The sequence below is a fragment of the Ricinus communis genome, chromosome 7 (genome assembly GCF_019578655.1).
Source record: "Ricinus communis isolate WT05 ecotype wild-type chromosome 7, ASM1957865v1, whole genome shotgun sequence".
Lineage (NCBI taxonomy): Eukaryota > Viridiplantae > Streptophyta > Magnoliopsida > Malpighiales > Euphorbiaceae > Ricinus > Ricinus communis.
The window spans coordinates 10,715,550-10,733,158 of NC_063262.1; the positions used below are offsets into that span (position 1 = coordinate 10,715,550).

A 17,609-nucleotide genomic window follows, 5' to 3' on the forward strand; every position below is an offset into this window, starting at 1 on the left:
TCTTACTCTAGTTATAAAAAGTGATAATTCATCAAATGTAGAAATAAGTCCTCAAACTTAAGAACTTAAGATTTCTACTTCAAAAAAAAAAAAAAAAAGCTCTTGCTACTTGCTAGATGTTAAATGGAATCATCATCTTTATTATTGACTGATATGAGGATTATCTTATAAGTAAATCAGTTTGGCAAAGCCATGCAATGTTTCAGGAAAATCAAAAAGTAGGTAAGACAAATATACGTTCACATGGTCTCACGGATCCTCATTTAATTAACTACTTTAACTATAATTTAGCCAAAGTGGAGGATCTTCATATCCGTTGTTGTTAATCTTTATTAATGATGTTCTAATTATCATAACTTAATTAAATTGAGTTATACATCTCCACTAGAAAGACTAAATGCCAGAGAAGCAGATCTAAGAAATAAATGAATATCAAAAGAAAATATTTGTAGAAAAAATTAAAAAGGGTGGGTTGTCACTGGGTCAAGCATGGGGAGGATGATGAGATAGGCAAATAGTAGAATGTGCATTCCACTTCAAAATCTTAGGCAAGTCAAGTGAGATGAGGCTCTAAAGAAGCCAACAAGAGAGCATGTGAGTGGGGTCTTATTATTATTATTATTTTCAACAAATAGAAAAGCTAACAAAAGCCCTATATTTGATAAACTTGTGAGAATCCATGCTTAACTGTTTGATAATATACAATGATAATGTTACACAATACTTGGATTGCAATGGTGTCTCTAGGCACTCTTGTTTTGCTGCCTGCTTGACCCATTTCCTGGCATTTTTCATTATTTCCTGGAAATTTAGAGTATATTAAGAATTGGATATAAAGTTTTGGGGCAAACAATAAGAAATCAAAGAGCACATTTTTTGGCTTTGAATGGCAAGATACAGTGGATATCTGTCCCTAATGATGGACTTTATTTGGTGTAGAGTAATCTATTTTATTATAGAAATTAAACAAAGCAAACATAGAAAAAATACTGAATAAATCAAATAAGTTTTTGACTCTACAATAAATAAATAAGTGATCTATTGTCACATAACAATAATGCAACATTCAACATTTTTCACATTACTCTCTTTAAATTTATGCATAGGTTAAAAAATTCTATTTCCTTTCCTGATGTCATTAATTTTTCACTATTCTTATAATTTCAAAATAAAAAAGTTAGAAATTTAAAAGTGGGAAATGATGCTTATGTCATTAGTAAATGATATTCTTAACAATTAACTAAATATTAAACTAACAATTAAAAAAACCTCTTAAGAAGAAAGAGAAAAAGAATCTAAAAAAAAACTATTAAAATGGGATGGAAAAAGTGTTATCTAGATTTCAATATCAATCCCAACATACTTATCAAGTAGTACCATGCATATACCAAGACATTAACATGAAATAGGAGTTAAAATAAGACAATTTAACAAAGAAATAGACATTAACATAATTCTAATGTAAGCAACTATGCATTTTCCCAAGATTATATTTTGATTTACTTTCTTAATTCGTCCTGTTTCAATGCTTCAAATTTCTCAAAAATGGGGTTTCATACACGGACCAGCCCTGATTTCAAGATTATAGTGAGTGATCACTGATTAGCCAACAGAACAACAATAGGCTAATATCATTATTTAAAGAAGAAAAAGAAAACATTGATTTGGCATGCAAAATCCCAGAAAATGTGTTGATTTTTCACCACTAATTAAGCAATATAGGAGTTGTTATTAATACTAAATATAGAAAGGAAGCGTGCAACTTTTGGAATTAAATGGGAAGAAATCGAGAGAAGATTGGGTGGAGATATGAATGATATGACCTTAATAATAATAATATTGCTTCTACTGGGGGACCATTTCTGGTACTTATGTGTCTAATTAGCTTACGTGGTTTCAAAAAGTTCCATACTTTTCTATCTTATATACTTTATGCCTTAATCCCCCCAGACACCCATTACCTCCCTTTTATCATTTCTTCCTCTCTTTCTTCTTCTTCTTCTTCTTCTTCTTCTTCTTCTTCTTCTTCTCTCTCTTCCATTTGTTATATATAAATATGCCTCAAGCATAATAAAGCTATACGTGGATTGCTGCTGAGTTTGTCTTCTTTTCTTCAAAGAACGTTAATTGAGGTTAGTTTTCTATAATTATATGTATTGCTTTGGATTTTCATAGTTTTTGCACATATGCACTTGGTCTACTAGTGCATGCATGTATCTTTCCGTCTTCTTCTTGTTTGGTTGGTGAGAAAAACTGAAAGAAATTGAACCCAGTCATTAGAGGATTTGAAGTGAAGAATTCCTCCAAAAGAAAGTAAAACAGGAGATGAAATTTTTTTGGGGTTTCCTAATTAAGACCAAAATAATTGGAGAGATAATGTGGGTTCTTGGATGTGTAAAGTAGTAGGACCTAAGTCTTATTGGTCTTCACTTGATGTCCTATGTGCTTCCCACTTAAGATCTGACCAATGGGTTCATCTTCGTTCTTCATTATCATACTTTTTATTTTTATTCTTCTTCATGGGGTTTATTAGTGTAGAGTTTCTTTCTTTCTTTTTTTTTTTTCTTGCAAAGTGTAGAGTTACATCACATTATTGGGACTTCTTATAATAGCCATATAATTTAGACTAAAAAACCTAGCAAAAATATACTCTATGCTTAAAATGAGTAAGTGATAACGATATAATTAATCTAATAATTTGGTAAAATCACTTTAAGAATAAATGGAAAATCACTTCAACAACAGATATCAGTATGATTTTAATTATTTAAATTATAGTTAAAAAAAGAAACAACTAGACCGGTTTGTCTATCTTAATTTTTAACTGAAAATTACACCAGTCATATGAATAATCATCATATTAGATTAATCGAAAAAGTAAAATATAAATATATAAATTGATCGATTAATCAATTAAAAAAATAAGATATACATATATATTTTAAAAATATTTAATTTTGGTTGATTAACATAACTGATAATATTTTATAATAGTAAAATTATAAATGAAACGATTAGTTGGTTGACCAATTTATCTTTTCAGTTTTAATTGAAAATTCTATCGATCTCAAAAAAAAAAAAGTAAATGAAAGTTAGTGACAAATTAACATAATTGCTATGAAATTCTCATTTCTTTCCAAGTTTTTTGGCCAAATTAAGATGTTAATTTAGAGTTAAATATGTCAACCATATAGAAGTAAATACTAAACTCACCCTGAAGGAGAAACAGAAGAAAAAAGAAGAAGAGAGAATTAAAAGGAGAAGGTAGCAATCGACATGGGGAAATCCATTATGCGTATTGAGTCATGGTACTCTTCCAGTCTTGTCAATTGATTTTGGCCCTCTTTGCCCAAACTCTGCGTCATGGTACTCATGTTCTTTTATATTTCCTTATTTTGTTTGTTTCTAATTTTATAAGGTACTCTTAAAATCAAGAAGAAGGGATTTTCTTTTTCAACAGAATAATTGCTATAATTCTTCTATTTGCTTTACTGTTCAGAAGAATATTGAAAATAAGAGGAGTTTTAAAAACATTTAAAGTTATTTACATAAATTACTAATCTGAAAAAATAATAATAATAATCACTAAACTACTAATTATATCCCATAAAATAGTTATTGCATCCTTAACTTTTAACAGATCAATCTAAATTATGTCTTTCAGGCAATTGGGTAGCTTGCCATAATCATCTCATGTTCATTTCTTTCAGAATTTATCAACTAGAGGAATAGAACAATAATTGATTTTTTACTCTATTTGTTTTTGTAAAATGTTTTGCAAGGAAAATATTTTCCAAAAACTAACTTATTATCTTTTGGTTATACATGAAAGATCTGAAAATTATTTTAAATGATTAAAGATTCTTATAAAATATTATTTAAAAATCATTTGAAATTTATCAAGTATTTTAGATACTCATTTCATTTCTTTTTTAAATCAAAATAATTTTAATTATTTGTCACTTTTCTAATTATTAGTGACTTTTATATATTTAATAAAATATTAATTTTTTATTTTATCTTTATGTTATTAATAGGTATAATAAATTTTATAAATTTATAGATGGGTAATTTAATTTAATATAGTTACCTTTTTTATAATTAAATTTATTAAATATTTTTTAAATTTAAATAAATTACTATAGAGTGTTGAAAATATATAACTAATGTAAAGAAATAAATAATGCTTATGTCATCTTAAGGGTTGTACTTGAGTGTCAATCTTATCATCCAATAGTCCTCGTGTGGGTTACAATCCCACTTTGTCTCTAGAGCACATGCCTTTGCCAGGAAGGGGAAGCATAGGACACCCACTTTCTTTACTATTAATTTTCTTTTTAAAATTTAAATAAAGTTTCTCTGAATAAATAAAAAATAAAAAATCACTATCAAACATGATGTGCCACACAAAACCAGCCTATTGATAGTCGTTGTCCTCAGGATTTTGTCTTAATTTTGACACCAATCTATTAGGGAAACCAACCACATAATATCATTCAACATTATGTGGTTAAGCTTTGCATCTCACCCATTTATGTTTTTATTTGTCATAATCCCTATAAAAAATGTTATTTGGCTTAGATGCTAGTATAATGTACACATACATATTGATAGTAACTTGGCATATTAGGTATTAGGTAGATGGTCATACCCTTCACTTTGACTCTTGAGTAACCGGATCGGTTCGAATTCGATTTCATTTAAGTTTATTTATTTTTAAGAAGGTGCAATTGTTAAGAAAAAAAATTATATTTTATAATTTTTATAAAGATTAGTATATAATATTTAAAATTCTTGATTTTATCATATTATATTTTAATATTAATTTTAGTTTTAACTTTCAATAAAATTATTCATTAAATTTATTAATATTATATTAACTCCAACGAGGATAAGAAATAGTAAAGTCAACATTAAAAATTGTTTACCTTTCCAGTACTAAAAATATTACATTTTAAACATATAAAATTAATTCATTTTTAACAATTTAAAAATTTTAATTAATCATACGTGCTTAATAATTTTGATAATAGAAATATTGACTCGGTATTTTTTTTATATATTAGAAATCATGTCATATTAATAAACTTAATTAATAATCACACCGAAAATTGAAATTAAAACTAATCTTAAAAAATGATATGAAAAATGAAAACTACATGGTGGTGAAGTGCAATTAAACTTTTGAGGTTAGGGCTTCCGATCGTAGTATCATCTCTATTATAATCTCACTAATATTATTATTCTTATTATTATTATTGGCTAATAGGTATATAATAAAATGTATAGGTATACACTTTTTATTTAGTATAGGATAAATGAAGGTCACAATCAGATGTAGATTTAATTTATGGGGGGTCCATGCCCATAGCAACATAATCTCTTGCAAATCAAACGGTTGAAAAAGTAGTGGACAGCAGAGATGGTGACCACTAAAAGAGGTATTGGAATTTGGAAGCTTCCAAGTACAAAAGGAAAAGAAAATAAAAGATACTATAATTGAAAATACCCATCATCAATCAACTTGGTTTTTTACAAATAAATTTTATCTATAATCTAATTTAATTGATAAGATAGATTACCCATATTGATAGATACTAGACCATGATCCATCTTATCAATCTCTTCCCTTTTCTTTTCATTTCTGCAGCCGCCCACACCCATTCTCTCTCTCCCACTGCCCTTGTCCTGTCCGTACAATTCATCCCTCTTCACCCCATGTTTTTTAGGAAAAGAGAAAGAAAAAAATAGGTAATTCTTTTTCATGTTTGAATTAAAAATAAAGAAAAATTTTATCTCTAAAATTTAAATTTTTAATCTTACCTTTATGTTCTCATCATTAATGAATTATTATAAAAATAATATAGTAATTTAAAAATAAATTTTTTGTATATTATTAGAAATAATATAATACAAAGTGGCTATTACTCTTTCTAAATAAAATTAATTTTAAATATAATAATATATTTTAAAATTAATTCTTTTCTATAAAGTTATTGACCCTTTTAGATTTAATTTTTGCTTTATCATTATTATCAATCATCTAATTGTTAAATTAATTAATCGGTGGTAATAGTTCTCGATCAAAATAAAAATATTTTAATTTTTTTTAAATAAGATGATAGAAAAAATTATTTTATTCTTTTTATTTTATTTTTTTTAATATTTCAAACAAGAGATAAATTTTATTTTTTTTCATATATTTCTTTAATTTTTTAAAATTTCACATCTAAGCAAATTAGTTTTAAACATACGCATTTAGGGTACATGTACAATTAGAAATCAAAGAGGAAGCTTTAAAGTAGGAAAACTTTAATAAAATTTTACATTTAATTATATTACAAATCATAACCGTGAAAATTACAAACATTTTCGAGAAATAGGACAAGTGAATTAACGAAAGAAATCATAGAAATTGCCAACTTTTTAAGCGAAATTCTTGAAATGATAATGCTAATTTTTTATTTATAAATGATGGTGGAAGTAATCACGTGAGCTTTTGCTTGCCTGGCTTAGCGAGGGAGGGAGGCAGCAGGCAGCAGGCAGCTGATTCATAAAGAAAAGACAAAACCCTATATGGAGATTGACTGTGAAGTAGAAATGACATTGAATTAAAAAAAGAGAAAATGGCTTTCGTTTTTTCTTTTTTATTATTTTTTTAGAGGGACTGAGAAATGGGGATTGGATTTGAGCTTGGATTCTATACAATCTGGGCTACAAACACACAGACCTTTTACATGACAGTGAATTCCACTAAACAAATAAACAAAACAAACAAACAAAAGCTACTTTAATAATCAATCAATCACATGCATCAAAACCCAGTTCATGCGATCATATGCTCTACTCTACATATATATATATATATATTAATCGAATATTTTCTTATTAGTTTTTTCTCTAGGAAAGAAGAAAATATTCACTATTTTCTCTTTTATGTTTTTTTCTCTCTCTGGTTTGCTGTCTTTCCAAACAAGAGTTAGTGACTGATAATATTTACTAAGTACCCTTTTGCCTATATATTAAGATTATGTGGATTACATTGTCAACCAGAAGCAGAAAAGCTGGAAATGTACAAGTGTAATAAAAAGAGAAAAAACAAACAAACAAAACAGGACAAAAGAAAACAAGATCAAGAAAATAGAAGAGAACCCAGAAATGGAAACTGGCCTAGTAGCTTCTTTACTCTTCTTTTTTCCCTATGTATCTATGCTACGCTATAGTGCTTAATTATATTATAACCTCAATGCTTAAAAAGAAAAGAAAGGAAAAGAAAACACATTACACTGCCAAGAGAAGAAAAAAAAAAGAGGGAAAAAAAGAAACACACAGAGTCCGAGGTCATTATTGTAGTGGCTTAACAAAGTGAGTACAAATGAGTAATCGCTATCTCCTTTCTTTTCTCTTTTCTTTTATCATATATTTTAACATATCTAAGCCTAGATTAGATAGATGGATAGATAGCTATGTTGATGGGTAATGGCGATAATAGTAGCAGCAGTAGTAGTAGCTATTGGTTATAGTTGTAGCCTATATTACTAACACTACTATACTACCAGATCAGTAGTATCACAAAGCCTGTCCGTTTCTGGTCTGCTTCATATTTTTCTAATACTTTATTGTAAATTTCACCATTTATTGCCTTTTTTTTTCTTATAGAAATTCTCAACAGAAGAGCCCATAAAATTAGACACCTATATTAAATTTGCTTTTTCAAATTGACTGTTAACTTCATTTTTCTTTAAAGTGGGTTTCATGAGATGTTAATTGCTTCATTTCTTTTTTGGCACTATTAATTGTTTTATCTTCAATTTGCCCAATACGGGTTCTTGCTATGTTGGTGTAGATGTTGTAAAAAAAAGAAAATCTTTGGTTTGTAGGGATGGTTTAATCAATAGATACTTTTTCTAATCCCTTTTATCAGACTTGCCTAATTTAGTTAGCAATGTTAAAAAACTTTGCCTTTTCTACACAGAGAAAAAGAGAGAAGGAGACTGCTGGCTGTCTCTGCAGTATCATCATGATGGCACACAAAAGAGAGCATTATATGCAGTAACAGTTGGGGTGGCTAAACTAAACCCATAATAATCGAAGCTATAATCTTTTTTTTTTTTTTTCTCTCTCTCTCTATATAATCTTGTTCTTGAATGCTGGGTCTATCTTAGCCGCTCGTGTTTGTCGCTCGTGCGCTTAATTTTGCTAAAGCAAAATTCCTGCACCAATAGCCCAGATCTCGAGGACCCTTTTCGCCATTGGTGATTTAACATTTGTAACATTCATTTACTGGCTCAATTTTTGAATTCATAGTATGCAACTTTCCTTTCTCCGCCATTTTCTCCTTTTCTTATAAGTTGGCAATTGGGTTCAATGCATATATAGAGGAAGTGCTCGAAAGATAAGAGCTTCGGGTTTGAAGGATATAAAAGGACAGGCTTTTGTTTGTTTTAACGGGCTCAAAGAGTGGCGTGGGTGTGTGAATGCTGACCCTTTGAGTTGTTACACAAGCCATAATCAAAGGAGGGTCGGTGATAGTTTTTTGGTATGGATTGTTGCTTTGCATGGAAACCAAGGTACTAGAAGCTTTACTCTGTGTTTCCTTCGTTTGATTTTATTATTCTTATTATTGGGGATCTATTATTTTATTTTGGTGGGGTTTAGAACATGTTTAACATTTGTTTTGTCAATTAGTCATTGGTTGGTGTGGAGTTTGGAGTTGGTTCCTAGTACTTGCCCATGTTTTTGAATTGTATATTCAGTACTTAAGCTTGTAGCTTCAAATATTTTATTCTTACCATAAGGAGCAAAACTCGGTCCATGAATTGTGGCCTTGATGGGAATTATATATAGAGGGCTGTTTAGTTAATTATAGAGAGAGGGTGTTTTAATACAATGGTTTTTAATGTGGAATATTGGTCTTAATTACTTCAAGACATGCTGAATTTTGATGAGGGGGAGGATGATTTGTTCTTCGATTCTGTGGATTGCTTGTCACCTGAAGAGTCCATTGTAAACAAAGAGTATGAAATTTGGTTGAATGAGCCACAAAGTGTGAAGGAGAGACGTCAAAGCTTTTTATGTGAAATGGGTTTAACAGAGTTGGCCTGTAAGAGTGATAATGAGATTATTGGCTTGCAAAGAATCAGTGAGTTCAGTGGGGCTGTATCAAGTTCTTCATCTTTAAGAACGTATGGAGAAGAAGAGGGAAATTTGGATTGTTGTGGTAGGGAATCAAATTCTGAAGCCAATTGTATGATCGATGATATGAAGCAATACCAGTTGGATAAACCAATCGTAGGTTGTGAAAATGAGAATTCTGAATCTTTGACTTCTGTGTCAGAATGTGATCATAGTGATTCAGAACAATATAGAAGTTATGATGCTGGAAAGCAGAAAATGAAGAGTTGGTGGAAATTCTTCGTACAAAAAAGAAAGCAAAAAGAATGTACTTGTGTATCCAAGATATCAGAATTGAATTCTGATACGCCTACAATTGAAACAAACAGAATTAAGGTTAAGCAGAATAAGAAGAGGTGCATGGAGTTTACAGGTGTTTATATGCAACAAGAACTTCGAGCTCACAAAGGCTTTATTTGGACTATGAAGTTTAGTCCAGATGGCCAGTATTTGGCTACCGGTGGTGAAGATGGGATAGTACGTATTTGGCAAGTTACATCTGTGAATGGCTGTCAGAAGTCATTTGCATCAGAAGACAGTTTTGATATGAAAGAAGGAAAGTCTAAAAGAAAGATGAGCCACGCCTCTGTTGTCATTCCTGAGAGGATATTTCAGCTTGAAGAATCACCAGTTCATGAATTTTATGGCCATTCTAGTGATGTTTTAGACTTGGCATGGTCCAATTCCAATGTGAGTTAGTCCTTCAGATACTTTCAGTATTATATAATTTCCATAAAAATAGATTTGTGGCTGACCTATGACTCTAAATTGAAATTTCTTGTTGCAGTGTCTTCTTTCTTCTTCTAAGGATAAAACTGTTCGTCTGTGGCAAGTAGGCTCTGATCATTGTCTGAATATTTTTCACCATATTAGTTATGGTAAATATTAGGATACTATCCTGTTATTATTATTTTCTATAATTTTGTTGCAATGAGGCAAATTATCATGTATGCCCATGCAGTTTAAACTGTGGAACCTATCAGGCTAAATTATTATTACTGAAATTATTCATCTTTTGAATGTTAACAGTGACATGTATTCAATTCAATCCAGTTAATGAAAACTATTTCATTAGCGGCTCAATTGATGGAAAAGTTCGAATATGGGGAGTATGTGAGCAGCGAGTTGTTGATTGGGTTGATGCACATGATGTAACATCTGCTATCTGTTATCAGCCAGATGGAAAGGTATGATTGGCACAATAGTGTTCCTTCCGTGAAGTTATGTTTATTCTTCACTAGTAATTTCCATATGCTTGTTAATTCAACTGTATGCTAACTTTGTTGTATTCTTCCATTCAAGCAGGGGTTTGTAGTTGGTTCCATAACAGGCACTTGCCGTTTCTATGAAGCATCAGGTACATACTTCTTCTATGTCTGATATTCTTCTTTGAATCTAGTTATATTCTTTTCCCTGAAGAAGTGTCTAAGTTGGATTTGGGTGGTATAGGCAATGATCTCCAGCTTGGAGCAGAGATACATGTTCAAGGTAGAAAGAGAACAGCCGGCAACAGAATAACTGGCATACAGGTTTCTTACTAGAGGCTCTTGTCATTAAAAGCTATTTGAGCTTCCTGAAACTATTCAAATCTCTAACATTCGGTTTCAACCCAATTTGCAGTTTTCCCAGGAAAGACCTCAGAGAGTTATGATATCTTCTGAAGATTCCAAACTCCGTATACTTGACGGGGTTGACATCGTTCATAAATACAAAGGTAATCTTAACTATCTACTGTTTAGTGTTACTTTTTGTTACATTAAAATGCTCATTTGGTGTTTTCAGTTCCACTCTGTTACATGTCTCTCAACTTGATACTTTAATCTCTTGAATTATAGTGCTATACATTATACACTGGTTTTATGAATAGATTTCCTGAATAAGTTAGCAAAGAAAGAAAGGGGATTTAGGTAACTACAAAGGACCGTCAGGATCGATTGCTTCCATCGAATAAGCTATTTAACACATTTGTTTTAAAAGAAAGAACTGATTTTTGGTTTCTAATAAATTTAATCTGTTTAGTTGGTGGCTCTTCTTTCATGCTTTGCATCCTCTGCTTTGGATGATCTGGCTTGCTATCAGATGCTTGCCCAGCGTCCAGTAGATGACTAGAGTCTATATGTTATACTTCAAATTAGATAGTTAACAGACAATAATATTTAGGCATTTTTGGGAAAGCTTGTAAAGTTTGAATTAGATCCATGATACTTTTTTATTTTCTTTCAAATAATAAAGTTTAGCTACTATCTTTTAAAGCTAGGAAGCTTCAAGGTTGTTTCAAATGCATTCTCATCTTATTCTTCTGTTCATCTCTGTTTCTCACTTGACTTCCTTTGTACCCCTCATTCTTTTTCATTATTTTTTTCCCATATACATGTCTTGATTGAGGGATAATGCATCTTCTCCATAGATTATGCAGTTTCTTTGTTCATTGGGGTTCTTATTCTTGATCTTTCACGAAAATCTATGTCCATTTTGTTGCAATTTTTCACACTTACCTTTTCACACTTACCTTTGGAACCCATTTTGTACATACACTGAATGTTACCACCTTGACTAAATGAGCTATTCACCACGTTCTTTTCCACTAGCCTCTCCAGCTGTACTGATTTTTTTATTATAGTAGCATTTACTGTTAATCATGGATCTCTTGTTCTTGGTAATCTAATGTAATTGTATTCTATATTTTAACCACTTGACAGTGAGATGCACCTAAGTTCATTAGCTTAACTTTGCAAGATTTTAAAATTTTGGCGTTTCCATGCATGTCTTATCAATTCATGCAGAATCATTTATTGTTTTGTCCATGTGGTGCAATTTTATCTTAAAGGCTTGATTTTAATATTACAGGTCTGCCAAAGTCTGGGAGTCAAATGTCAGCTTCCTTCACTTCAGGTGGGAAACATATTATCTCGGTTGGAGAGGATTGCCGTGTTTATGTCTGGGATTATGATGAATTATGCACCCCATTATCTAAACATAAAAAATCTGTGAGATCCTGCGAGCATTTCTTCTCTGAAGGTGTATCTATTGCAGTACCTTGGTCAGGAATGAGAAAAGAACTAAAGGATGTGGATAGTGGTAGCATTCACAGTAGAATGCCTTCGGAGGGGGGCACTTCTCGGAGGAGAGATTCGGAACGTTTCTCTCTTGGCAATTGGTTCTTCATAGACGGTCCATGCAGAGGGAGCTCTGCAACATGGCCTGAGGAGAAACTTCCTCATTGGGACATAGCAATGGCTGAAGAGGAATGTCAACATCAGCACTACGAAAACTTTCAGCAGCAGCTCATTAAGACTCATGGTCACACCACCCTACCAAATGCGTGGGGACTTGTGATCGCTACAGCAGGATGGGACGGAACAATCAGGACTTTCCATAACTATGGATTGCCTGTCAGGCTCTGATATTATTTTGAACCAAAACCATTTTTTCATGCTGGCCCTCGGTAATGAAGAGTCCTAAAGAGAAAAAAAGAAAACAAAACAAAAACAAACAAAATCAAAAACAGGTTCATGTTTTATCCTCGACCAGGGTCATCCACCTTGCAAGTGGACTCGATCGGCAGCTTTAAGAGGGCAGGCTTTTGCACTAATGTAACTTTGTCAATGCCAAAATTTCATAACAAGACTCTTCTGCTTTCCTGGATAACATGTTCAGAATCTGTAATAGGATGAGTCAAGAAACTGTAATAGGATGAATCTATTGACATGCTCTGTAAGTTGGTAATCTTTTGCTATCTGTAAATAATACACTTTATATTATACTGCCACATGTCATTGTTAGGTCCTTTTTATTTATTATTTTTTCTTGTTTACCATGATGGTTAGACTTTAAATGCAGAAGGTATACAGGGAAAGAAAGAATAAATGGTAAAATAATTAAGGTGGTTAAGCCATAAGAAATAGCTAACTTCTTAATAATATATTAATATAAATAAAAAATTATATTTTCACTGTGCAAGATTTTTATTAAAAAAAAGACATTTTTTTACATTTATGCTTGTGGGTGGCGATTTTGAGAACGCATCCAAATGTTTTTAGCGACTATGGCACTATGAGACTTCAATCTAATCGAAAACACGCTAACTAGCCACTGAAACTAGCGTGGAGATGGGAGTCACCACCCGGATAATCATTGAGATATTTTTACTAATGAGTAGTATTTCTAAGTTTTCTATAAAAAAACTTATGCCACAAAATCCAAAGATGGATGTGAAAGCCAATATTTTTATTTGTGTATATTAGTCTTTAATTTTATTGTTTAACAAATTATTTTCTATAAACGCAAGCAGCTCATATACAAGCATACTAAATAACACACATAATTTATCTAGGTCTACTCATTTTATTCAAGCTCCGTCCATATTAGAATTGTTAGTCTATTTTATTAATTAATTATGTACATAGTCCACCTAGTCTAGCCCAATTACAAGTTCTGCTTTTGATTTCCAACCTTTAGGTCTAATGGACTTCTTATTATGACAAAATCTATTTTGTATGAACCTAATTCTAATAAAACCCAATCATAATTAAGACATGTAAAAGCTCACTAAGTCTACTTTAATTTTAGAGTTTAAACCGAATTAATATTGATTAGCCTATTGGACTACAGTTTCCATATTGGGTTCAATTTTAGCCCTAAGTCTGTCCATTTTTTAATTAAGCAGTCATATTACAATTTTTATTATAAATCACATGAAATAAACAAAAATAAAGAGCATAAATATAAATTTAATTATTACAACCCGGCCTACAACTAAAATTACAAAGGAAAAAGTCTTAAAATCTAACACAGTACACAAAACTAATGAAAATACATCAAAACTCGATAAAAAAACCAAAAATTGGGACAAAAATGTGTAGAGCTGATCGGCATTGGACATAGAGGCGGTCGGCTCTGGGATATTTAGATAGGCCTTTTCGACTTTTAGTGTATTTCTCGCGCTCCCATAGCATATATTAACATGCACAGAAGATAAAAAAAAATTAGAATGTGAAAAAAATAAAATAGAAATAATAGAAATCAATTGATTGAATCAGAAACTCTAAAACTGATACATAACCCTAGAAACTAAAAAAAAATAGTAAACAAATATGGCAGATTAATCATACAATTTTAATAAACTAATTTAAATACTGAATCATAATGAAAATATAAATCTAATCATTAATCATATGTGTTTAATCAGATTCAAAACTCTAAATTGGCAAAATTATTAGATTCAAAATCCTTGTATTCTTATTATCAGATATTAAAATCCAATAAACTAATAACATGCAAATTCACAAGAAACTCTAATCCAGTCATATATAATCAATCATAATCATGTTTCTAAAGATAAACATAAAAATATAAAAAAAAAAAAACCAGTTTAGGATGATGTTGATGATGATGGATGCATGTTTGTAGGAACCCTCAAGTTGTCACCCTAGTTGATAGTTTTGTGAGTCTCAGGTGATGAAGATGCAGTTGACTTGAAGACTGGTTGGGAATCTAATGCTGGATGTGATGTTGAGAAAACTTCTGTTAATTAAAAAAAAGTTTCCAAAATCAGTTCTTTCTTCAGTAGCCTTCTTTCTTCAGTAGCCTTCTTTCTTAGTGATGTAATACCCCGAATTTTTATATATTTAATAAATGAGTTATTTTCTATACCCAATTAGTTTGAAATTTTAAGAAATTATTCAAATAAATTATTTGAGAAATGATTATATTTTGGTTATTCAAAATTTTTCCAAATGCAAATTTATATAAGTAAAATTATATTTTGGAATAAGGATTGAAAGTATAATGTTATTTTTATGGGGTTTTAATGGAAATTTGTGAACTTGGTATTTTTGTAAATAAATATGTCGGTCAGGGGTATTTTTGTAATTTTGTATTTTCAATAATTCGGATTTAGCCCAAATTAATTAGTTAAGGGCTTAATTGAAAGGCTAAATGAAAGTTTGGGGGTTAAATTGGAATTTTGATGGATGGAATTGTAATTAAGAAGTTGAGGGACTAAATTGTAATAAGGAAAAGTTCGGGGGCCTAATGTCGATATTGAAAGGAAAGAAAATCGGGGAAGAAGAGAGGAAGGGAGAGAGAGAGTGGTAGCGTCGGAAAGAGAGAAGGGGACTGCAGGCGTCGGTGGCGATCACGGGCGCGAGGCGAGGAGGCGGCGGCCAGCCGGCAGCAAGCTCGCGGCTGTGTGTTTTTGTTTTCGGCTGTTGGCGGCCGAGTCGGGTGGCGATCGGCTCTCTACGGCGAGCTTTCTTTTAAGCGGCCGTCGACTCCTGTGGTGGCCGGAGACGGAAGATCCGGTGGAGAGAAAAAATGGTGGCAGCGGCGTTTTTGGGTTTTTCCGGCGAGATCCGGCGGAGGATGGACAATCGGAGGACGTATTCCGACTCTCCTCAGCTCAAGCTTCGCGATGGCACCGGTTTGGTGGCGATCGGGCTCCGTTTGCAAATCGACGGCCGAGATCGTCTGCAAATCTCTCCGGATGATCGGGTGTCAGATCGGAAAATCGGAAGCGGGGATCGTCTTCAGCGCGTCGTTGTGAGTTTGATGGTGTGTTCGGATCGTCGATCGGACTCCGGCGGCCGGAGGCGAGTCGACCGAGCGATCGAGCGTCTCGGTAATTATCTTTGGTCCGTTAATTTTGGAATCCTTTGATTTTAAATTTGTGTCTATTGGATTATATTGAGTATTTGATGATTTTGTGAGTCAAAAATAATTGTTTGTCAGTTTGCCTGCCTCGTATTTTGTGCTGTGTGGCGGAGTCGGGAAATAGTGAAGTTTGGGGACCCGACTCCCGTTGTTTAAATTGTTGGATATTTGAAGTGTTCTTCTGGCAGGTCCTGGACCCGTTTTTACGGGGGGTAATGTTCGTGTTGTAGGGGAGGTTCTGCCGGATTTTCGGTAGAATTCTCCTGAGTCGAGATTCTTAGACAGTCAGTCCTAGGAGTCTAGACCTAGGATTAAAGATCGATTGTTTCAGCGTTTTGATAAATTATTTTCCGTGACTAGATTGTCCGTTTGTTCGGCTCGCTCCAACCGAGGCACCGGAGCAGAGCTAGAAGGTCGCCCAATTCTGTGAGTTAAAGTCATTTAATCATTGCGCTATTGCTAAGTTTGATTTTAATATGCTATTTTGAAAGTTCATGCTTAATATGGTTATTAGTATCGCAACGTAAATAATTTCACTGAATTATTCATTATTGAAGATAATATGAGTATTATTATAGTAATGTTATAATAATTCCAAATATTATCAGTTTTCCACCTGAATTGCCTTATGTTTTACTCTTAATTGTTAATCATTAATTTGATATGGTTGAATGACTTCATTATACAATGATATTTATTAAATGGATGATTGCGATTTGGGAAATGTGACTTGTAGAACATGCCGCCTGATGGGTTACATCAGGACCGCGTACGCACCGGTAATGATCATGGACATGTAATAAGATATTTATGGGTTTGCCCTGGTCGAGCATGGCTCTCTGGGCTGATTTGAGTAAATTGCCGGAGGTAAGGTCCCTGGTCGAGCATTGCTCTCGGGGCGCCGGCTTATTTGGATATTTAAGTGACCAGACTGGAGGTAAGGTCTCTGGTCGAGCATTGCTCTCGGGGCGCCAGTCTTATTGGATTAAGAGAGCCGAATGGCTACTAGATTTCTTATTTGGATACTTAAGTGACCAGACTGGAGGTAAGGTCCCTGGTCGAGCATTGCTCTCGGGGCGCCAGTCTTATTGGATTAAGAGAGCCGAATGGCTACTAGATTTTGGGGTTTAGGGTTCTACCGAGCCACTCGTCCCGTAAAAGTAAAAATATATTTTTATTTATTTATTTATTAATTTATTGTAGTATGATTATAATATGGATTGTATTTACGTACATGGTTGATATTTTGATTCGAATGATTAATATTTTATGTGAAGGAAATAATAGGGTATGATTATAGTATGGTTTGATATACTGATTTGAATAATCTATGTTTTTTTTTAGAAGAAGCAATAGTCTCTAGATTATTTGATTTTAACTCACTCTCGAGACTGACAGTCTCATTTTTACTGTTTTTCATATTCGTGACTGTTAGTCCTCTCGCGACTCTTATTCAGTAACCCGACTCCTTCATCATCGGGTGATGTATTTGATTTGGTATGTAAATTGGTAAATCTTAGATTCTCCGCAGTAGTAATAGTAGATGTATTAGTTGTAAATTTTCCGAGTTTGAGTCTCGCCTAGTTCTTCCAAGGGACCGATTAAATTATGTAAAATGTAGCATTTAAGATAATTTGTGGCTTTAATAATATTAATTTGAGATGAGATTTGTTTAAATCAGTGAGTGTCAGGCTTACTACGGGTTTCGGTGGCCTTAAGCCTACCCATTCCCTAGTGCTGGTCACGGGCCCACGGGTGGGGTCGTGACAAGTGACCTAAATCTT

At 32.4% G+C, this 17,609-nt stretch overlaps 1 protein-coding gene across 5 annotated transcripts; it reads left to right on the plus strand.

The window, feature by feature from the left end:
* Positions 1-1,983: 1,983 nt before the first annotated feature.
* On the plus strand, positions 1,984-12,991 carry LOC8259113 (vegetative incompatibility protein HET-E-1). Of its 5 annotated transcripts, none has more exons than XM_048377263.1 (8): positions 1,984-2,132; positions 7,976-9,864; positions 9,962-10,052; positions 10,204-10,361; positions 10,480-10,531; positions 10,624-10,703; positions 10,795-10,888; positions 12,022-12,991. In XM_048377263.1, exons 2-8 carry the CDS (start codon positions 8,932-8,934, stop codon positions 12,576-12,578), a joined length of 1,965 nt encoding a protein of 654 aa, XP_048233220.1. In that variant the 5' UTR covers positions 1,984-2,132; positions 7,976-8,931; the 3' UTR covers positions 12,579-12,991. The 5 variants fall into 5 exon arrangements, with proteins under 5 accessions (XP_048233220.1, XP_048233219.1, XP_048233221.1 ...); XM_048377262.1 differs by lacking the exon at positions 1,984-2,132 and adding an exon at positions 6,866-7,365; XM_048377264.1 differs by lacking the exon at positions 1,984-2,132 and having other exon boundaries at positions 7,421-8,269; positions 8,380-9,864.
* The last annotated feature ends 4,618 nt before the right edge of the window (positions 12,992-17,609 follow it).